Source organism: Cnephaeus nilssonii, assembly GCF_951640355.1.
Source record: "Cnephaeus nilssonii genome assembly, chromosome: 3".
Lineage (NCBI taxonomy): Eukaryota > Metazoa > Chordata > Mammalia > Chiroptera > Vespertilionidae > Cnephaeus > Cnephaeus nilssonii.
This window is the reverse complement of record NC_137074.1, coordinates 4,561,679-4,584,422: the sequence shown is the minus strand read 5'-3', so window position 1 is coordinate 4,584,422 and position 22,744 is coordinate 4,561,679. Positions and strand designations below refer to the sequence as shown.

Genomic DNA, 22,744 nt, shown 5'->3' with positions numbered 1-22,744 from the left:
CGTTCGTTCGTTCATTCATTCATTCATTCATTCATTCATTCACAGAGCACTTACTGTGCTCCAGTCACCATGAATAAAAGCTTTTATGCAACTTAAAACCCCCTCTTCATGGCCCCCAAACACACACGGTTGAAACTACTCATTGTGTCTTACTCAGACCCTGCATGCCGGGGACTTTTGCTTAATTCAAGCAACATTCACTGAGCACTTGTCACTCACAGGAGTCACAGAGGAAATGACCGCCCTGACAGAGGGAGATAAGAACAAGTAGATAAGACCCACGCTAAGAGAGCAGGAGGTGTGTGATTAAGACTTCCATGAATGATTCAGACAGATGCCTCAAGGCATCTGGGGACCGAGATGGATGGAAACAGGACTGGTCAAGAACAGCTTCCTCTCCCCCTCGTGACCTGATTCCCGCATCCCTTTGCCTCCCCCGCCACTTCCCTGCGCCACGTCCTGCCCGCCAGTCACCTCCCTGCATTGTCCCAACCCAGCGTCTTCCTCTGTGCTGTCCCCTCCTGTCTGTGCCCGCAACCCTTCTCACTCCTCAAGGCTTCTTTGAAACCCACCCTTGATCTTTTGGCAAACAAATTGCTTCTCTTGCACCTTAGCAAGTCTTTTATTACAACACTTCATTTTGCTTTAGATCCGTGGTCGGCAAACTGCGGCTCGCGAGCCACCTGCGGCTCTTTGGCCCCTTGAGTGTGGCTCTTCCACAAAATACCACGGCCTGGCCGAGTCTATTTTGAAGAAGTGGCGTTAGAAGAAGTTTAAGTTTAAAAAATTTGGCTCTCAAAAGAAATTTCAATCGTTGTACTGTTGATGTTTGGCTCTGTTGACTAATGAGTTTGCCGACCACTGCTTTAGATTATATTCTCTATCCTTCCTTACATACAGGTACACTATTTAATTGCATGAAGGAGCTGAGATGCCTTGTGAAAGGAACTACCGATAAGCATGTGAACCAGACTCCTGTTCCAATAGAAATTAGGGGCACCACGAAGGCAATTAAAAATGTTAGTGGGGCCCTGGCTGGGCAGCTCAGTTGGTTCAAGTGTCATCCTGATACGCCCCCTTGCCTCCTTCCTCACTCTCCAAACACAAAAATGAAAAGACTTGTGGAAAGCCAGGCCCCCATGGAGGGGGAATGCAGCCCTTTGACCCGGCTCAGCCGCGATGCTGTAGCTGAGCTCCAGTGTGGCTTTTGAGTTTCCTGGCAGCCAGAACAAAAACGTGAGAAGAGTTATTTGGGGAAACAATCCCTGTGTTCAAGTAGAAGTGTCGCAGGGAGGGCAGTGTGTGTCCCAGGGAGGAACCCCTGGGCTTGACCCTCGAGCCTGTCCAGGCTGGAGACGTGACCCCCCTTCCTGCCCGGTTGCAAAGCCCGTTCCACCAGCCTGGTTCTTGAGACACCCACCCTCAGGGAGCAGGGGTTCCATCGGAGAGCCGCTCGGTGAGCAGCCAGCACGTGCCCAGGGCAGGTGCAAAGTCGGGGCTCTGAGTTCTCACACTGGCAGAGGCTCCCGCTGCTCTCACAGGACCTTCCCTGCGTATGGCATCTCAGGGCTGAGCTTCGAAAGCAGATGGAGGACAAGGGATAGAAGAATCTGCTCTCTGACCAAGCCTGGAAGGCCAGCACATTATGTTTCAAACTTGTTAGAGCTGGTTATCTATGAGCCAGTCTATTAGATTATAAGGTTCGTGGGACGGTGATTATGATTTTGCATCTTTGTCAGCAGACAGAGCAGCAAGCAGAGGTCAGTGAACGGCAGTTATGGCTCTAATGGTTGTCGGGTTTAGTTAGTGGGAGTCAAGATCACCGAGGGGCGAGTCAGGATCACCGAGGGGGCCGGTGCAAAGAGTCTTGATGATCTTTGTTCAACTTGGTATTAGGGTTCTTCACAGAAGCAGAGCGCCCCCTCTCTCTCCCTCCCGCTCTCTCATATCTGTCTCTCATTTTCTCTCCTCCATCTGCTATGAGGAATTGGCTCACGTGATCATGAGGCTGAGTTAATCGTAGAATCCACAACCCCGCCATCTGCAAACCGAGACTGAGGAGAGCTGACCGTGGTGCCTTCAGCCTGAGTCTTAAGGCAGGAGAAGGCCCAGCCCAAGTCAGGCAGCTCCGGTCCTCCCTGCCTCCACCCCTTTGTTCTACTCAGGCCCCAGGTCAGGACTCCCTCCACCCAGGGGAGGGCCACCTGCTTCTCAGGCACCAATTCAAATGCTAATCTCCTCTGGAGACACCCTCACACCCCCCACCAGGAATAATGTTGAACCAAATATCTGGGCGGCCTGTGACCCAGTCAGGGTGACAGGTATTAACGATCACGAACCTCTTCCTTTCAACATGGAAAAGGTGTAGAGTAAATAGGTAAAAACTATGCAGAAAAGGCTCTTGGTTCTGTGAGACACTGAACTTCAAACCTGGAAATGCTGCCCAGAGGCTAACATCCTTTTAATGCAAAGCTGAACCGGGAAGAAGTGAGTTCCTTAGAGACTAAAACAAGGAGGGAACTGGGAACAGCAGCCTGGTCTCACGTTGGCACCGGTCAGCTTAGGTGGCGTGGGTGGGGTTGGGGTACCAGTGCCTATAATATAGAGATGTGGAGTTTAAAGGTCAGTTAGGGCAGGGATGAGGTTTTGAGCTTTCACAGGGATTTGAACCTGGCTCCCTCCCCAATCCCTATACATACCTGCACACCACTGTGTTATCCCAGCAACCCCCAGGCTGAGAAATTAACCACTGAAAGGTGCTCCTAGAACCCAGACAGAAGTAGATACAGAATCTCCCTGGGGGGGGGGGGGGGATGTTTTCCATCTGAGCCTTACACACTTCTTGCAGATAAAGACCCACGGAAGCAGGGCTGGTGTGACTCCGTGGTTGAGTGCCGACCCATGACTCAGGAGGTCACAGTTCAATTCCCAGTCAGGGCACATGCCGGGTTATGGGTTCAATCTCCAGTAGGGGGCGTGCAGGAAGCAGCTGTTCAATGATTCTCTCATCATTGGTGTTTCTTTTTCTCTCTCCCTCTCCCTTCCTGTCTCTGAAATCAATAAAAACATTTTTTTTAAAGAAAAGACCCACCAAAGATGGCTCTGCAACCCCAAATTACAAAAATAGGAAGAGACAAGTCTCCCTAGACCAAGATTCAGCAGAAACAGCAGTTGACATAATTAAGCTCTCAAGAATGGTAGATAATTGAAGTATAGGACGGGGAATGTAAAGTAAATAGATTTTAAAATGATGCAATACATACAAGAAGGAACCAAAAAGGAGAGAAACAAGGTAATTTGGAAAAGGACATATTATTTTGAAGAAGAAGAAATAGAACTGCTAGAAACACAAAAAAAGATTCAAAAAAAGTGTTAGAAACTCAGAAGGTGCGGTAAACAGTTGATTTGATGAGTGACTGGAAGGAAGTAGACTTGAGGTTGCTCTCAGAGTGCAGCACCGTGACAGAGATGGAAAACATGAGACGGTCCGAGTGGGAAGGACTCGGGGTAGCATCCTGTGCAGATCTGATGAAGTTCCAGAAAGGAGGAAACAGAGGATGAAAGAGATGAAGTATTTGAAGAGATAAATGCTGACCTTCCCAAAATTGATGAACAAGACCGGTTCCCAAATATAGGAAGCGCCAGCCAGCGAAGGAAAAAATAAGAATAAGCCTCAGCCATCACATTCTGGTGAGCCTGCAAGAGCAGAGACAAAGCACTTAAATGCCACCTCAGGAAAAAGCACGGACCATCTGCAAATAATGCCAGTTACAGGGCACAGACTCCTCAGGAACAGAGCAGAGGACAGGGGGCCATAGACGAAAGATCTCCTGAGACCGGGAGAAACAGGCATATTCTAGCTGTCCTCTGGGCTCTTAACCCGTTTTTTTTTGTTTGTTTGTTTGTTTTGTTTTGTTTTCTTTTTTTCTGTCATGGTAGCCAGGGGAAGTAATGGGTTCTTTAGAATAATGCGTTTAGATGAAGAAAGTAAACTTGAGAAGATGCAAATGAAACAGGTTTATTAAGAGCACAGTCTAATCTATGAGGTCCATTGAGGGTGAAATAAAGACTCTTTCAAAGAGTGAGTTTGCTGCTAACTGACCCCCCAGTTCAGGCCATAACAGGATTTAATAAAGAGAGAAAATGGGTCCTAGGGCAAAGGAGTGAGATATAAGAAGGAAGTGAGAGCAATGACATTGGTTAACATGAGGGCAGATTAAAGAGAAATGGCTATAAAGTGACAACCACAGCTTCCTAACTAGGGAGTACAATAAGGCAGAATAAAACCATTGGACAACATTATCATGTAAGATTAGGGATGGACGATGAGAGTTGGAGATTTCTGCATTCCTTGCATTCTTTGGGAAAAGGATGTATTTGATGATTAAATGTGTTTTGTTTAAAGGTTAACAAGTAAAGAAACAGAATAGAGCTAGAATGTTAAACAGCCAAACCAGTAGAGAAAGGGAAAAAAATGAAGAAAAATAGATCAATGTAATCAGACATTTGGAAAAGAGAAATAAAGAACAAAGCAAGGTCAATAGCACAAAATAAGGTGGTAGAAATAGCTAAATCAGTAACAATAAATGTAAATACACCAAATTGGTCATTAATGACAGAGAGTGAAAGATTTCTTAAAAACACTCCAAAAGGAGTTGTATACTCTCTACAAAAATATTTAGTACAAAGAAAGAGTGACAGCAAACAGACAGAATAAGACATACTATCAAATTCTAATAAAAAGGAAGCTGACAACAGTGGAAATAGAAAGCATTATTGGGGATAATTGAGGATTATTACACAATGGAAAAGGATTGCATTTACAGAAATGTATGACAATGACAAACTTGTCTATGCCTAATCAGATAGTTTAAAAATACATAAAGAACAGATGAATCCACTTTAGTGAGAGATTTTAATGTGCCCTTCTCAGTAATTGATAAATTGATGGCATAAAAATTACATACAGGTTACCAATTTTGATTCAGTAGTTATGTATAGAAACCTGCACCCAACAGTTAGAGATCTTATAATTTTTGAGCACTCAAGACACATCTACAAAAAAACCCCCCCAAAAAAACCCACAAAAACGGAAACAGCCAATATAAAAGAAAATCCATGTCATATCACCTCATTCACCAACTGAAGTGCAATAAAGTTAGAAATTAATAATGATCAGAATGATAACACCTCCACCCATAAGTTTGGAAATCAAGAGTTTCAGACACAGCCTTGAGGGTAGGCTGTAAAGAGATCACATTTCAATTTCTGGTGGATTAAAGCTCAAGTTCAAGCCAGTGAACTCTGTTGGCTGTTGCTTAAGCTTGCTAGTCGTGCCCCAGGAGGGGTCTTCGAAATAGGATGCCTGCCTGCACGAGGGATTCGGTTTCCTGACGGTGTACAGTATGTCTACAGCAATGCAATACCCTCCAGCTAATTTAAATATCTACTTAATACTTTCCTGGCAACAGCGGAACTCCAGGTCAGAATCCAGTGGCAGGGAAATGTAAAAAAAATTCAACCCTCCTCCCATCCACTGCCTCTCCGCCCAGCCACCCAGTACAGGAAACATTGCAACTTCAGAACTCTATGCTTTGCTTTTATTTATTCTTTAAATTCCAATTCACTGAAACAGCATTCGTACCACGTTGGGATATTAACCATGTCGGCTAAGATGCGAATAAGAGGCTTCAGAGAGCGAGGGCTCCTCGTCCCCGCCCCTGTGCGGGGATTCGCCGCGTGGATGTCCGTGAAATGCGGAGTGATGACACAGATGTTTTCAAAACAATTGGCCTGGAGGCTGAAAACACCACTTATCTTTGGTGGCTCATGATTCATCTGACAGAAGCACCTCCAAGAGCTTCTTAAAATAAAGTGATAAATCAGACTTTTGTGCTTGAAGGAAGAGGCTGCCGGCGATAATAGATTGTTTATTTCATTTTAGCCGAGTTTGCAGTGCAGAGCCCAGGGTGTGGGTGCGTTCCTTCGCTGCAATACGTCATGTTGGCAGAGTGCTTTCACATACATTATCTCACTTACTTCTCTGGTCGCCTAACAGCTCACTGCTTAACCCCCCACCGACAACGACTCCCCGGGAGCTTAACGTTGACATCCATAAATGGTTGAATCAGACCCACATATGGGTATCCTGACCCCCAGTAAAGCCTTTTATTTTGTCACCAAGTTTGTGGTGCTTGATGTAACTTAAAACATTCTTTGATTCCTCAGACATTTCCGAAGACTCTGATAAAGTCCAGCTTCCTTAGCAAGATACTCAGGGCTCCCCTTGACCGGATCCCACCTTTCATCTCCGTCGCCATCTGTCTGTGGCTGGGGTCCCTCGAAACCCCTCCCCTCCAGCCACGCCCAGGTCTCCCTGGACACATGAGCTATTTCGTGCCTCCGTGGGTCTGACGCTGGGCTCAAGCCGTTCCCTTAAACTGAAGGGCTTCTCTCCTACTCTTTCAAATTCTTTCTGTTACTGCAGACTCAAGCCATACCCCCCTGGTGAAACCTTTGCCTTTTCCCGGTTGGGATCAGTTGCAGCTTCTCTGGGCTTGCACGACCTGCTTGGACAACACATTCCATTCCGCGCTGTGTGTGTAGCTGCCTCCCTCGGAGGATCCTCAGCATCCCTTTGTTGGCCGCCTCTGACCCTGGGGTCCTTGTCACAGAGGAAGCCTCAGGGATGGCTCTTCCTTGAGTTGAAGTCATCTCAGCCCTTGTCCTGCTGGAGTCTCCGGGTCCTGGTGCTCCCCACCGAGGAAAACCTGGCTCAGGCGGAGGTGAGGTGACGTGTCCCGAGGCGCCCCACCACCTGGAGGCGGACGGTGTGGTCGCCGCGTCTGAATGCGGGCACAGCTGATGCTTCGTGGGGACTCCCTTGTTGCCTCCTCCCCTTTCTCCTTCACGCCCAGGCCTGCGGGTCAGGGAAGGAGGGAAGGCCTGTAGAATCGTTTTTTAAATATATTTTTATGGACTTCAGAGAGGAAGGGAGAGGGAGAGAAACATCAGTGATGAGAGAGAATCATTGATCAGCTGCCTCCTGCACGCCTCACACTGGGGATCGAGCCCACAACCCGGCACGAGCCCCGACCGGGAACGGAACCGTGACCTCCTGGTTCATAGGTCGACGTTCATCCACTGACCCACGCTCGCTGGGCGAGGCCCGTTGAATCTTGTGGGACCTTGTGAGCTCCCTCTGAGACGGCAGGTGGGACAGACGGCAGGTGGGACAGAAGCAGGAAAGCTTTGCTGACATGTCATGGGTCTCAGAGGAGACCCAGAGACTCGACTGGGCTCTCTGGGGAGTGGAAGGGTGAGCTGGGTCCCAGCACCTTGGCCTGAGCCCTAGAAAATTCCAGTCTGCAGCTGCAGCACCCCCGCTGGCCCAGGGAGCCGGGACGGGGCTCGGTGTGGGCTGTCACTGGGGGGGGCCTGGCCTCCAGGCCTGTTATCACTTCTCTGCCCAGAGACTCGCTCTAAGTACTTACAGCTCCAGAGCAACGGAGGGCAGCCCCCCAGGGCGTGGTGAGTGCGGGTGAAGGTAGCCGCAGAAGCAGTGGGTGCTGTGTGGGCACAGGCCTGGTGTTGGTTCGGAGAGGGCAGTGATAGTGTGTGGCTGTGGGACAGAGGGGTGGGCAGTGTCTGGGAAGACCGCAGGGCCGGATGAGCTAAGGGCCACGTGCTCCACCCGGCAGAGGGTGGGCTTGTCCCTTCAAACTGGTCTCTGTCACACCCCCCTGAGAGTCGTCGCAGAGCTGGGGTGCACAAGCCGGAGAGGGACGTCCCCGTTCACCCCAGCAAGGGGCCATACTTCCTTTTTATAATTGTTACTTATAAACTCTCAGGGCAGAGGCCTGGACGTCAGATCCCAAAAGCACACGGACATAGCCTGACTTTGTTTAATTATATTCTTTTCAAATGAAGCAATTCCCATGAACAAGCTAAGCAAGCGAGATGAAAAATGTTTTGAAAGTATGTTTTTATTGATTTCAGAGAGGAAGGGAGAGGGAGGGAGGGAGAGAGAAACATCAGTGACGAGAGAGAAGCATGGATCAGCTGCCTCCTGCACGCCCCCCGCTGGGGATCTAGCCTGCAACCCATACATGTGCCCTGACCGGGATTTGAACCGTGACCTCCTGGTTCATAGGTCGACACAACCACTGAGCCACACGGACCGGGCCGAGATGAAAATTGTATACCCTTGAAATTTTATAAAAACCCTGTGACAAATAAGTACCCATATAAATCTATATTTAATCCCCGTAAGACCTTGTTTTGATTTGGAACGTAGGGGAGGATACATTTTTTTTAATAAATAATTTTTAACCCAGGCATTATCTGCTTTTTTTGAAGGAAAAAGTAAAGAGAAGATACAGTTTCGTGAAAAGTAAAAAATAAAAATCTAAAATCTCCATCGCCTTTTCCCCAGAAAAAGGCAGTTGCCACTTGGCTGCATATTCCTCCAAAATCCTTTCCCGGGACATACTTCTCTTCCTTCGCAAAATGCGATGCTGCTGCCGTAGTGTTTTCAGACTTTTCAATTGAATCCCCCCGAGCGGCTTTTCCTGCCGGTAAACGCACCAGGCGTGTGGGTTTCGCTTTCCCAGCCCTGTGGGCAGTTCGGGTGTTTCCAGCGCGGCACCATCATAAACAACCCACAGAGGACATCCGTGGGCATAAATCACTTCCCACATCCTCTGCCACTGTCTTAGGATGCGTTTCTGGGAGTGGGGTTTGTGGTTCAGAGAACGTGCACGTATTCTTTCAGAAGGCACGGAGATCGCGTGGCCAAAGGGCTCCGGGAGGGGTGGGTGCAGCGTACACTCCCGCCCGGAGCCCGGGAGCACGGTGTTCACCGAAATCTCAGAGATGAGCTGGTGCCGGTGTAGAAGCTGGTGCCTGGCGTCCTGCATAGGCGTCACTGGAAGACAATTGAGCCGGAGCCGCCTGGCTCGGGCGGGGGACCCGCTGACGGGCACAGGGAGGGCCTGGGCTTTGGTGGCTGCCCTCCTACGATGTCCTGTCGCCGTGGCGGCAGGGCCCTGTGGCTCTCAGGGAATTGTGTGTCATCCTTAGACTCTGGTCCTGCCGCTGAGAGGAGGACATTCCCGGTGAGCTGGTTTCTAGGCAGTGGTTACCCTGGCCCTGCCCGGTGGTTCAAGGCAAAGCAAAGCGAAAAGAAGCCAAGTTTGGCCAATGTCTCCTGGAGGAGTCCCGGGAGATGCCTTGGGGAGAAGAGGGGGACAGGGAGGCTGCCTCTGAGAGGTGGCCCTGTCCTCTGCACGGCACTGAGGACAGGAGGACTTGCGTGAGGGGTCCGGGCCACTGTTCCATGCATGTCTGTCTGTGTGAGCATCATGACGTGCGTGAGGGAAAGGAGAGAAGAGACCTGTGAACACAGTCTGGAGTCGTGCACGTTGTCACCCTGAAAGCAGAGTCCTGACCCAGTGACCAAGAGCTGTGTGGCCTGGCCAGTGTGGCTCAGTGGTTAAGCACCGACCTATGAACCAGGAGGTCACGGTTTGATTCCCAGTCAGGACACATGCCCAGATTGTGGGCTTGATCCCCACAGGGGGCGTGCAGGAGGCAGCTGATCAATGATTCTATCCCTCCCTCCCTCACCCTTCCTCTCTGAAATCAATAAAAACATACTGTTTTTTTTTTGTTTTTTTTTAAAAAGAGCCATTTGAACCCCGGTGAGCCGGAGAAAGTGAACCTTGCACCTCACGTTCGGCTTGCAGACTCACAGGCTGTTCCCATGTGTTTGGACGGCGGAGGGCACGCCTTCCTGTCTCGGGCGGTGGGGGTTTTTGTAGATGATCTCCTCTCTGCAGGAGAGCCGGGCTCCGCCTTTGTTTGCAGGGTCGGCGCACTGATTGCTGATGGGGAGAGAGGGTTAGAATATGGGTTGAAATCCAGTACAGCTGGTGAAGGTGACCGGGCACACGCCCTGTGACCCGGCAGTCGCACATCTGGGTACGCACCCTGGACCAGGACTCCCCCAAGCTTAGTGTGCACGGGGGTCACTGAGGAGCTTGAGGAAATGCACACCCTGATTCAGCAGGTCCCGGGGGCACCCGAGACTCTGCATTTCTTTCCTTTTAAACATATATTTGTATTGATTTCAGAGAGGAAGGGAGAGGGAGAGAGAGATAGAAGCATCAATGAGGAGAGAGAACCATTGATCGGCTGCCTCCTGCACGCCCCACACTAGGGATCGAGCCCACAACCGAGGCAGGTGCCTTGGCTGGGAATGGAACCTGGGACCCTTCAGTCCGCAGGCCACTGCTCTATCCACTGAGCGAACCGGCCAGGGCAAGAGACTCTGCATTTCTAATGAGCTCCCAGGTCATGGCGATGCTGCTGGTCCCAGGGTCACACTCTGAGCAGAGAGGCCCGGGTAGGTGGCCTTGACCTGGGCTGCACGTTGGAATTACCCAGGGAGCTTTGCACAACCCTCATGTCCGGGCTGCCCTCCAGCCATTAAGTCAGGACCTCCATGGGCAAGACCAGGCAGCTGAAGTTTTTCCATCTCCCGTGGACCATGCAGATTCCTTCGCATGTACATGGATGCAGAAACAGTACATGAGGTGCATCGATCAGTAAATTGGACATATTTGTATGGGAGGGGTGCGGAGAGCTACTTAGATGGCTGAGTGTACCTGCATGCATTAACTTGGGCACATCTTGAAAATACAGGGCGGAGAGCCCCAAGCCAGTCAGCAGCCACTGCTGTGAACTCTAAGAACAGAAAGCAATGCGTGTGCGTGATGGGGTGACAGTATCGGCATCCATAGCCGTGACGCAAGCATGCACTTCAGTGGTTACTCCTGGAGGGTGCAGGAGGGGGTGGGGCGAGGGTAGTGTGCATGGATTTGAAGTCATTTCTTTCTATTAGAAATATCCATGAAACAAGAACCCTATAATTTCCCTCACGTGAGATACGAACCAGAAAGCAACAAATAGACTCATAGACACAGACACCCGTGGGGTGGTGATCAGAGAGGAAGGGGGTGGGACGAGGATGACGAGGCTAAAGGGGGTCAGACATATGGTGGTGACAGAAGGAGACTCTAGACTCAGGGTGGTGAGCACACAATGGAACACACAGGTGATGTAGTGCAGAATTGTGCACCTGAAACTTATATGTTATTAACCAATGTCACCCAATGCATTTAACTTTTTAAAAAGATGTGAAAGAGAAGGGAATGAGTGAAAGAAGGAAGGGAGGGAGGGAGGAAAGAGAACTCAGATACACGACTGTCTGGAGATTTTTCACTATCACTATTGCTCCTGTAAACTTAAATTGATTTCACCGGCACACGCCATGCCCCATTCGTGGGTAGCCTAGACCTGTGGTAGGCAAGCTGCGGCTCGTGAGCCACATGTGGCTCTTCCACAAAATAACACGGCTTGGGGGAGTCTATTTTGAAGAAGTGGCGTTAGAAGTTTAAGTTTAAAAAATGTGGCTCTCAAAAGAAATTTCTATCGTTGTATTTTTGATATTTGGCTCTGTTGACTAATAGTTTGCCGACCACTGGCCTAGACGTTAGTAAGACCAAACAGGGCTAAAATGATCAGCTAAATAGTGATTCAGTAGGATGACTGACTTCCACGCCGGAACGTTTCACTCACCGTGACCAGAGCATCCTGGCAGCCTGACCCCGCGGGCCTGTGCGGGCGGGTTAAGCTCACATTTTACATGTAAAACAGAGACGAGAGGCACCTGCAGAGGCCGCAGCAAGTTGAGAGGCGCTGGGGTCACAGCTCCGGGCTCCTGCTCCCGGCCCAGGTGTCTGGGAACCCAGGGCCACTGGGGAGGAGCCCCCTCTGCCAGTGGGCGCCCTGAATCCCCGGCCCCCAGGCGTTTGGGTGGGGCGCCCTGGCTGTGTTTCTGTTGGGGATCGCCAGCTCCTTCTCCCCAGTGCCCTGCCCTCCCAGGTCCCCTCCCTCACACTCGGGGGAGCGTGAAGCCATCGCCTGCCTGCATCCTGTGGGCGTGTGGGCGCCACAGCTGCGGAATGTGAGTCGCGGCCAGGCCAGCCCGGAGCCTGCAGGTGCGAGCTGGCTGCACAGCCATGTTCTCGGCAGGAAAACATGGAACGGACGGCTCGCTCCCAGCAGGGCCAGCTCCCAGGCAGGGCCAGGGTTGTACCTGTGCTTCCTGTCCCATTCTGTCCTTGTGTAAATGCTGTTTTGGATCTTTTTGTAATCTATAATTAGCATCTTCCTGACATGTGTTGCTAAGTCATAATTTCCTATAAAGATACTGGTCGTGTTCTAAGGAAGTTTTCCATTTATTCATACTTATTTTAAGCGAAAAGATTAAAATGAATGTAAATGGGGGCAAAGAATACCCGCCCCCGTCCCTGCAGGAAACTTTAGAGTATCCGAGCAACGGCGGGGCACGTGGGGAAGGAAGCCTAAACTTCCAGGACAGTTCATGCTAAGGACAGTGATCTGTGTGTGCGAGCCAGTGGGTGTTTTTGTCTTTCCCCCAGACATTCTCTCTGACCTGTCCCGGAGCCTGACTCAAGGTCATGACCTGTCCGAGAGCATGGTTCAAGGCCATGACCTATCCCAGAGCCTGACTCAAGGTCATGACCTGTCCGAGAGCATGGTTCAAGGTCATGCCCTGTCCCGGAGCCTAGCTCCACCCCTGACTCCGCCCCAGAAACCCATCTCCAGGAGTTGACCTAGCATGTTTCCATCCCCCCGCAGATCCCACGCTGTGGAGCACGGACCACGTGCGGCAGTGGCTGGAGTGGGCCGTGAAAGAGTACGGCCTTCCGGACGTCGACATCCTGCTGTTCCAGAACATCGACGGCAAGGAGCTGTGCAAGATGACCAAGGACGACTTCCAGAGGCTCACGCCCAGCTACAACGCCGACATCCTTCTCTCCCACCTCCACTACCTCAGAGAGAGTAAGAGGGCCCCCGCTCCAGACCCAGGCCCCTGTGGGTGTGGCTCTTGTCAACGTGAGCTGCACAGGGTTCCGTCCAGTTCACCGACAGCACCTTTCTGTCCTAACACAGTCCCCAGAGAGCATCTGAGAGAGCGGGTCGCTTAGAAGGCGATGCCGTAGGCGAACGCAGGCTGAGAAGTCCTCGGCGCTTTTAGAGGAAGCCAGAGAGTCACCTTAGCACTCAGCTGCCTCCTGCAGGGTCCCCTGGGCCGCGAAGACCCAAGGGACAGGAAGCTTTACCTGGTCGCGTTATCTTGTCTCCACGGTGCCCCAATGAGCTGGAGGCATCCAGGGCTCCCCGAGGATGGGGTGTATGGGCTGACCTTCGCTCGCGCTAAACCAAGCCCCCGTCACACCCCACGTCCACGTGTGAGGGGCGTCTCCACCTGGCCTCATGAGATGTGGCGGGACCGTACGGAAGGGGAGGCGCGGTGGGATGAGAGGCATGAACCACAGAGTCTGCTGCATGCTTTCGCTCCTCAGACGGCGAGCATGGTCGGGGGACAGGCGCAGGGCGAGCGTGGGGTGGCGGAACCGCTGGGGTAAACGCTTTGCCTGGCATCCCCACCACTCACTCCCTGGTCACATGGGGGCCCCGTCTAAGTTTTAACACGCTAACCAGTCAGGCTGTGAGAGACTGCCAAGCAGCTGTGGTGGTAGGGTCTGGCGGGGAGGGGGTGTTCTTCTTCTTTTCTTTTTTTTTTTAAGGAAGGTAATTCTCTCCCTTTTTTCATTTTGACGTTGCTGTTTTGTTTTGTAGCTCCTCTTCCACATTTGACTTCAGATGATGTTGATAAAGCCTTACAAAACTCTCCGCGGTTAATGCATGCTAGAAACACAGGTAATGCTGCCCCGCCCCGGACGGGCGAGGGGCTCCGCAGGTGCATGCTTTGAGGTGGAGTGTGGGCCGGTCTGCGTGTCAGGAAGGCAGAAGCAGAGGTGGACGCTTGAGGGGTTTTGACAGGTAGGAGGCGCTGTGCTGGCTGTAGTCACCAAGAGCATGTCCGATCCAAAGGGGCCCTTAGCATTCTTTTTCTTTTTTATTCTTCGAGGAATGTTGACTAGGACAAGCAGGCGTTTTATTTTTTCCTCCGGGGTCAATCTTAGGCCTCCGTCTTGCCGTTCGTCTTTCTAGCACAGACTTTGAACACCTGTGAAAGGCGGTCGGAGGATGGCGGTGTTTATTGCGAGGGTCTGTGGAGAGGGAGACGGTGTTGGGATTTTGGAGGCTATGATACGAGTTACTAACCGAGTACCTGCTCTTCTGTCTCTAACCACGGAGTCTACCTTTTATTTGTTTGTTTATTTTTGCCTGAGCCCAGGAGCCGGTAACATAGTGCTTCTCCCAGGCTAACCTCCCTCCCTCACTCCCTCACCTCATCACAGAGGCTCCGCATAGGGGCTGGGCTTCCTGCCCATGAATGTGCCCGAAGTTGGGGTCCCTTTCCCCCCTCCTGAGGGGACAGCAGCAGGAGCATGGCCATGCCCCCTCCTCCCCCTCCCACCCCCACTGTTCAGCCTGCAGGACCCTCTGCCATCCCCCCAGGCCCAGGCTGGGGGTAAAGCCAGTGAGGGCGGGGCTTAGGTCACCCCTGTAAGCAAGTCAGGCAACTCGGGGTCAGCCCTCACGCAGAAACGCAGCCGTGTTCCAGATACTTGCCATTTTATTTTAAAACGTATCATGGGGGTCCAGGTTTGAGTATCACAGTGAAATTGCCACTTGATCTTGGTCCTCAGAATTCAGAACATTGTGCTTTTAAGCTAAAGTAAAGTAAAAAAAAAAAAATGTCTTGTGTAGGATACTCTCCCCATGTGGGTTACACTCATTAGCTTAGTAATGACCTTGTGGCCAGAAATCACAAATAACTTAAGGTAACTTCCCCCTCTTAGGAAACACCTTTGAGTGACATGTGTTTGGTGATCATTTCACGGTTATTTAAAAACTGGAACAGTGGGTGAAAGTTTCAAGACAGCGCTGATGTCATTCCTTTTGTTATCGTTAAGCGTAGAAGCGACCGAAGACCGGGACACCCACCTCCGCATGGACGGAGCCGAGAACAGGGAATATTTTCTGCTCACTTAACACACGTGTTGATTGAGAGACAGAAAGGGAAAAGAGGCATTCGAGTGGAGATGTGGGTTCATTTTTCATAAGATCCATATAGTCGTTGGCAAAATACAATTCTTTGGGGCTGCTTTCCAAGGGCTCTAAAATATTTCACTTTTTTTGAGTGAGCAATTTCAAAATCAAAACACCCTCCCCCCATAGGATTTTTAAAAATAAATCGAGATTGCTGGGCACGTGGTGGGGCACCAGGATGCCCTTCAACAAGAAGCTGTAAAATCAAAACGCGGGACACCTGCCCACCCGTGGGGCCCGGAGAGTCGCGTGTCCGCTCCCAGCTCCAGGATCCGCCTCTGGCCCGGGCATCGTCCTTTCCTGCCGGGACGCCCTGCGCAGGCCCCCCGGCCCCTGCTCCCTGTCACCGGGCATGGCAGGCCGGGCGCTGCCGCGGAGATGGACCTGGGACGCAGCCGAAGACCTTCACTTGTTTGTCTCTCCTTTTGTCTGCAGGGGGTGCAGCTTTTATTTTCCCCAATACTTCCGTATATCCCGAAGCTACGCAAAGAATTACAACTAGGCCAGGTACGGAAACACCCCTGTGCGCTGTGCTCCCTGCCACCCGGGACGGCCCGGGAGATCCGTGACCCGGGTCACGCGATCCCGAGAGAGCCGATCCTGGGCCCGCCCGGAGGGGGCCCTGCACAGTCCGATGGGCCTCTGGGGGTTTGGAGCCTGATGTCACTCACAGATCACACTCCTCAGGGCGCCTCTAACCCCGGGGGAATGAAAAGCAGATCAGCCCCGTCACCGGGAGCCGGGTGGGCAGAGATGCACCGGGTGGGTGCCGGGCAGGCAGGAGCCCGCCTGCTTCTGCGTTCACTGCAGGCCTGAGGGTTAAGGTTGCTCCTCGGGGAACAGCACGGGCAAGAGGAATCCCCTGACACTACGGACATGTAGGCGACAGGCAGTCCTGGTTTCACCACAGAGGAGCCACCTCTCGCCTGGCGCTGTCGGAGCAGGAGGAGGAGTTCCCCTCCACCAGAGGCAGCAGGAGGGGGTGGGGGCTCAGAGAGGGACGGCATGCCCCCCGAGGAGGAGGGGGGGGTGGCATTTCAGGAGGGGACGGCGTGCCCTAGCCAGTCCCCTCCCCACGCTGACAACAGCCCCACAAGCTGGATGTCGTCATGGCAGCCTCACAGCTGAGCGAGCCGTGACTCAGGGCGGCGGGTCGTTGTTCCGTGTTCCATGCGGATCTGGAACGCGGTCCCCTGAGACCCGGGCTGTGGCCCTTGGACCCCAACCGCCTGTCCGCTCACGAACCTCATTGGAGCTGGGGAGGGCGCTAAGCTTGGAGCTGCGGTTTCTCCCCAGAGAGAAAGGGGGGATGGGGTAGGGGGCCGAGGAGCCCCAGTTAAGAAGGTTTTGGGTGTCATTCCGCCTGACACTGCCTGGTAGCGTCCTGGCGCCCGGCTCCCCGACCGCAGAGAAGACGCTTGTGCCCCGGCCCTGGGCAGCCTGGTGGGAGGCTCTTCCGAGGGCGCTGGGATCCAGCATGCGAGAGATGGCGCAGGCCGCTCGGTCCTGGACGGGACCGGGGTGCAGAGTACACTAGCCCGTCCCATGGACCCCGCCTGGGTCCCGAGAACGGCTCTCATCGCCCGGTTACCTCCAGCTCGAGGGCTCTCTGTTCACACTGGAAGCGCGGCCTGGGGCAAATGGGGAGCAGGAGCATCACAATGGTTTGTGAATGTGTAAAGTCATCTCCATCCTTACTTAAAGAAAAGTAATCGCTGTCTGTGGGGCTTCTGGCCAGGGCTTGCTTGTTTGTGTGATGCTATCTCATGATGCCTCTGATGCATTACAAAAGCGGGGCTGTGAGCTGGCGTGGAGTTCTGCCAGAGGCCGACAGCGTTGGCCAAAGGGGTTGGTATGCCCAGTGGTTAGAGCAGCAGGCTGGCTGCTTGTAGCTACGTGGCTAGAACAGTGGATCCTGGGTCTACTAGGTTTCCTGTCTGAGGCTGCGGTGGATTTGGGGGATCCACGACCCATCGGGTGAACGGGTGGCTGGGAGGGTGAAGGCTGGGTCTCCCTCTCTGTGCCTCAGCGGAGGGAACGGCAAGGGTGTCAAACTCAAATGCACGTCCCGTGGCTCGGGTCATGTCCTTCCTTCCGTCCGTCATTTGAGGGTGACCCGGGAGAGACCCCACTTCTGTATCTCCGTTAGCAGTAGGGTGTGTTCCTAAGACTCAGTTTGTGTCAGAAATGCCCGTGATGAGGACGGCGGTGGTGATGGGAGGAGACGCAAACAGTGGTACCTGAGCTGAAGGAAGTTAAGCCAGGAGAGCAGGCGGGGAACTAGCTGCTGCCGAGAGCCAGAGGCGGGGACTGACCTTGGAGCGGGGAGCAGGGTGTAGGTGTGGGGCGGGGCAGCGCTCGGCCTGGAAGGAAGGGTCCTGTGCGTGTGACAGCCCGTGATGGTGTCAGTGGGATCCTTGTGACAGCTCGGGGGGCTGCCAAGCTGACCCCAGGCTGCAGGAGTCCTGGGAAAGGGGGTCCCTGGAGTGTGACCATGTCCCTGTGGTCAGCGGGCATCTCTCTGCTGTCAGAAGAGGTGACGTGGACTCTTCCCCTGGAGAGGGCCTGGAGCCCCGGGTAGGCACCCGGGTTTCTGTGCCCGGCACCCTCGGGTGGCCGTGTCATGATCGGCGTGTGCACTCCAGTCCCCCACTCCCACGTCCTCCCGCCTATCTGTGTCCTGCCGCCCAGTCCTGCTGCCCACCCCCCCCCCCTCTTCCCTTCCTGCCACGCGTCACCCACCCCTGGGCCGCTACCCTCTTGTGGCTGATCTTCCCAAATGGACCCCTTATTCCCGAGTCCCCTACTGCTTGCCCTGTCACGTCGCAGTGGCATTTCCGTTTGACCCCGTGATCGGCCAAGACTTAGGGACCTGACAGATAAACCACATGTGGACATTCACTCCTCCATTCACGCTCATCCCTCCTCTTCCCAGGCTGCTTCCTATGAGCTCTCCCCAAATGTTCCCCATTCAGAATGCACCTCCTCCCTGGCCACCCCCTGCTACCCCTGCCCCCGTCCCTTTCCCACACATCAGCATCCAGAGCAGCCCCTCCCCCACGCCTAGGAGGTGGTAGCGCGGAGGCGCATCACGTACATTCCATTGTTTTATGTGTTTCATGTGTTCCTCGTGCTGTCAGTCATTAGCATCAGAAACCCTCTCCCCACCCCCCCTGCCGAGCGCGGGCCTCTGGAGCCACGGTCCTCGTGGTCTCAGCTGGCATGGACAGAGACAGGTCTGACTCCTAGGAACGTGCAAGCTGGTTTCTGACCGCGACACGTGCCACCCCACCTGGCATCTCAGGGGCAGTTTATGTGAAAGCTCTCATGTGTGCCAAGGAGGACATTCTGTACTCCAGCATCCTGATAGCCATCTAGGATGTTATCAAAAGAGAGTGGCGAGCTGAGCCTGCAAGTGCAGCCTTGACTTTCACTTTCCAGCAGCTGCTCTCCAAGGTTTCTTGGAATTACGAGTTACCCCTCCCTTGGAGTTGGCAGCGTAGTCCGGTCAGCACCACCAGGCACAACCAGACAGTGGGAACCCTTCTCCCCTGTCGGGTGGGTGCTTTGGAAAGCCCGGATCTTAGCGAATGGCTAAGCACACATTCTTTCCTTTTCCATGACTGTACTGTACCCAGATGTCTGCACACCTAGCTGGGGCGGGGGGGGGGGGGAGGCCTGTAAAATGCCCCAGCTCCCCATGCCTTGGGGGGCGGCGGGGTTAGAAGGCTGTGGAAATGTCTGGAGGAAAACAGGAGAGCGACTTCATCGTCTGGATCTTCCTCCCATGAAACCTGGGTTAGAGATTGGTTCCGGCAACAGCTCTCGTCTCTCTGCCTTTGCCTTTGGCCTCTGAGTTCATCGGGAGCCAGCGAGGCCTGTCCGTCCCCATCCAGGGAGCTGCTCTGTAAATGTGGGGTGGGTCCTGCAGAATGAGGGGGGCTCTCCCACAGTCCCGGTTCTGGCCCTTGGAAAACTAAGTGGGAGGGCGGACGTCAAGAGGGCCAGAGGGCGGTTCTTCCGAGGGCTTGAGGGAGGAGCATGTGAACTGGGTGAGGTTAGCTCTGTGGGAAGCGAACTGCAGGAAGAGCCGGGAGGGTGCTGTCCTGGTTGCGTGATGTCTAGGGAGGGGGGAGGAGGCTCTTTCAGAGTCAGGAACTGATCCCAGCTCCCAGCAAGTACCCAGAGGTGGGGGTGTGGATCATGGCACATGCATGCTCTCTGTAACCCCGAGCTGCCTGTGTAATGGTGTAATGGGGTGCAGAAAGCTCGGTTTTTACACACAGTCTGTTACAGAAATAAACAGCCAGATCGCTGCTAGAAATCCACCTTCCCCGAGCAGGCCCTTCTGCCAAGAGTTAGTCGCCTCGAAGATCAAGGTTGGGGAGGCATGGAGAGTGCACTGAGTGGCCCCGGAGAGTGGAGTGTGCACAGATCCGTGTGCGAAGCCCTGCTCTGTCCCTGAGGGCAGGTAGCCCATGTGCAGGGAGCGGCCATTCTTCAGTAAATCCCTCGGCCTCTGCCCCGAGGGCGACGGTGCTGCCGGGTCACTGCTGGGCGTGCCTCATCTCAGGGAGGCCGACCCAGCCTTTCCCCTGTCACACACCTCCCTCCCCCGAGGTGGAGGCGGGGGCTGGGCACCCTCAGCTGTGATCGGCACCTGATAAGGCTGCATCGGGCCAGGATGTCACGAAGGCAAACAAAGCCCGCTTATCTTCCCTGGTCACATGTTTGCGAACATGCCAGTCATTGTTCATGTGAACATGGCAGATTCTTGGCTACAGACCAGACTTGGTGTCGTTTAGGTCCTGACTTATTTCCAAGGGAGAATGGACATGGTGCCACACCCTGAGGAGGATTTTTTGGAGGGTGGGGGTGGAAATAGAGTCTCAAAAATATTTCTCTCTTAGTAGTTTGGTGTTTAATTTTTTCCAGCCGCAATACTTTTTTTTTCTTTACTTTAAAATAGCAGCAAACTAACCTACTGACACTTGCTATTAATTCTATGAGTGTTCTTATAGCTCAGATAAAACCATCGATCTAGACCTCTGTGCACACCCTCCTTTCTCTGCGTGGCCACTCTCGGGCAGTGCCTCTGAGTGACTGGCTGCGGAGCACAGCGTTCTGAATCAGCCGCGGAAATGCCTGGAGCAGGCTTCCTCGGTGTCCGTGTGCACCGTCCCCCGGATCCTGGTAAATGCGGGTTCCGGAAGAGTCCATCTGCAGAGAGATTCTGACCTTCTCACCAGCTCCCAGAGGTTGCCCGTATTGCTGGCCTGCGGACCGCACTTGGAGAAACGAGGGTCTAGAGCAGTGGTTCTCAACCTTCCTAATGCCACGACCCTTTAATGCAGTTCCTCATGTTGTGGTGACCCCCAACCATAACATTATTTTCGTTGCTACTTCATAACTGTGATTTTGCTACTGTTAATGAATCGTAATGAAAATATCTGTATTTTCCGATGGTCTTAGGCGGCCCTGCTAGCGGTTCTCAACCTATGGGTCACGACCCCATCGGAAAACACAGATATTTACATTACGATTCATAACAGTAGCAAAATTACAGTTATGAAGTAGCAACGAAAATAATTTTATGGTTGGGGGTCACCACAACCTGAGGAACTGTATTAAAGGGTCACGGCATTAGAAAGGTTGAGAACCACTGGTCTAGAATGTATTTCTACAGGGTGTCCTCCCAAAAATGTGTCGGCACTGTAACAGCTGATAGCTCCTTGTTGAAAATGAAGTGTATTTTAAAAACACGGCTTTTATGAGTATTCAAAGTGGGTGGATATAATTTTGGGGACACCCTACATATTACCTTGCTTCAGCATTTGGTACCCAGAAGCCCCTGGGGTTCCCAGCCTCCAGCCCCGTGCTCTCCAGGACACAAGTAGGACACACGGGTCATCTCTGCCCCTGAACTGGGCTAGATGCTGGAGGATGGCCTGGCCGGTAGACCTGCCTTTGGTTCTGAAACAGCTCTCCAGTGGAAACTCGGGCTAACTAACCATTTTTCAGACGAAATGCAACTGGATGAGCATTCCTATGCAAAACACTCCCAGAAACTTACGTTGGCATTCTGTTCGTTGTAAATGGATAGCGGCTGCCGGCTTAATCCCCGCGGGTAACCAACCCCGACACCAGAGAAGTGAGACTGAGGAGCCGGGTGGGAGAGGCTGGCGGTCGGTGCCAGCCGACAGGGAGTGGCGAGCCGTGGCCGAGTTTAAGCAGAAAAGTCGTCCAGCCCGAGGGTAGGGTTTCTGCGACCACCCCCCGGGGAGGCTTGCAGCCAAGCAGGCCGAGTAAGGGGCGGCCACTCTGTGCTGATCACGTTGCGTTTCACCGCTCTTCTCTCTGGGATTGAAAATAGGGAGAGACACGTCTCCCGCAGCGTAGTCCAGCTTTGGGGAGATGGGCCCACCAAATTGCCAGTTTTAAGTGCAGTAAAATGAGCTGTTTAAAGCGAGGCTCAGAGGTAAAATGAGCTGTTTAAAGCGAGGCTTAGAACCAGCGGCATAGCACCGCCCTCCAAGGGCGATGCTAAAGCCACCTCCAGGTGCCTGGCAGCGAAGACGTCCCAAACATCTGGCTGTGGCTTCTCGCTTGGCCCGGAATGACCCGTGGCATTGAACTGAGACCCTTCAGTCCGAGAAGTCGTTTGTTTTTTTGGAAATGGCTCTGTACTAAGATGGAGGTAGGAGCAGCTTTATGTGTGCACAGTTGGAGCGTGCGTAACAGTGTCCCGGGAATATGTTTTCGAAAGAAACTTAAAATGACTTAGAGTCTTCTTAACCATTGCTAGAGCTCGCCCCGAGGAGGCAGAAGTGGGTATTAAATGGGCATGTGCAAAGTGCATAAAGATTGATGGGGCAAGTGGTCACACGTGATGCATGCAAAGGGATGATTGGGCTCTCCGGAGGCCCTGACGCTCATTGCTGACACGTGGTGGGGACGCTGTCCTCTCAGCCTTGCCGTTTATGTCATGCCACTTATTTTAGAGGAATTCTAAATTCATTGCGAGAAGAAGAAAGAGGAGACATCTGCATAGGAAAAGAAGGAGACAGTTAAGAGTGATTCAACGTAAAAGGCTGAGATTAGAGAGAGAAAGTGAGGGGTGGCCGAGGGGGGCAGCCGGAGAATAAGGATAAGAAGGCAGAGCTCATTTCCACGGAAGAAACGGAAAAGGAACGCGAGCATCATGTGGTGGGCGGAGGTGCAGACCTCAGGCCAGAACTGGTTGATGCGTCAGAGCTGTGGGCTCAGTTTCCGATGGTCCTGGAGATAAAAAAAAAGGGGGGGGGGCTGGATACAGATCAGTCCCATTGGGGTGCAGGACGCCTTAGACGGGAAGAAACATTCAATGTGGCCATGACCTGTGGTTGGAGGTTACCGTGGGAGAGTCCGCAGGCTCTGGGGGAATCTGTCAGCGGGGGTTGCAGATTAACGGGTAGAAATGTTAGATCAATAAAATGCACAAAGTTATCATTTGTAAATAAAACCCGAATCTAATGGGATCCAGGTTGAAAATTTCTTTGGATTACTGGCTTTTCTCGCACAGTATTTATTCAAATAAACACAAAGCAAAAGGCATAGAAGATACCTGTGGTGAAAGTAAATTATTGATCTCTTA

At 52.7% G+C, this 22,744-nt stretch overlaps 1 protein-coding gene across 5 annotated transcripts in view; it reads left to right on the top strand.

The window, feature by feature from the left end:
- The window catches only part of ERG (ETS transcription factor ERG), a 221,736-nt gene that overhangs the window by 188,564 nt on the left and 10,428 nt on the right, over nucleotides 1-22,744 (top strand). For 3 of the 5 annotated variants that reach the window (XM_079766580.1, XM_079766582.1, XM_079766581.1), the window contains 3 exons: nucleotides 12,727-12,930; nucleotides 13,732-13,812; nucleotides 15,547-15,618. In XM_079766580.1, coding sequence (XP_079622706.1) covers nucleotides 12,727-12,930; nucleotides 13,732-13,812; nucleotides 15,547-15,618 — 357 coding nt within the window. The remainder of the gene's footprint in view (nucleotides 1-12,726; nucleotides 12,931-13,731; nucleotides 13,813-15,546; nucleotides 15,619-22,744) is intronic. The other 2 variants (XM_079766583.1, XM_079766584.1) reach the window with 2 other exon arrangements.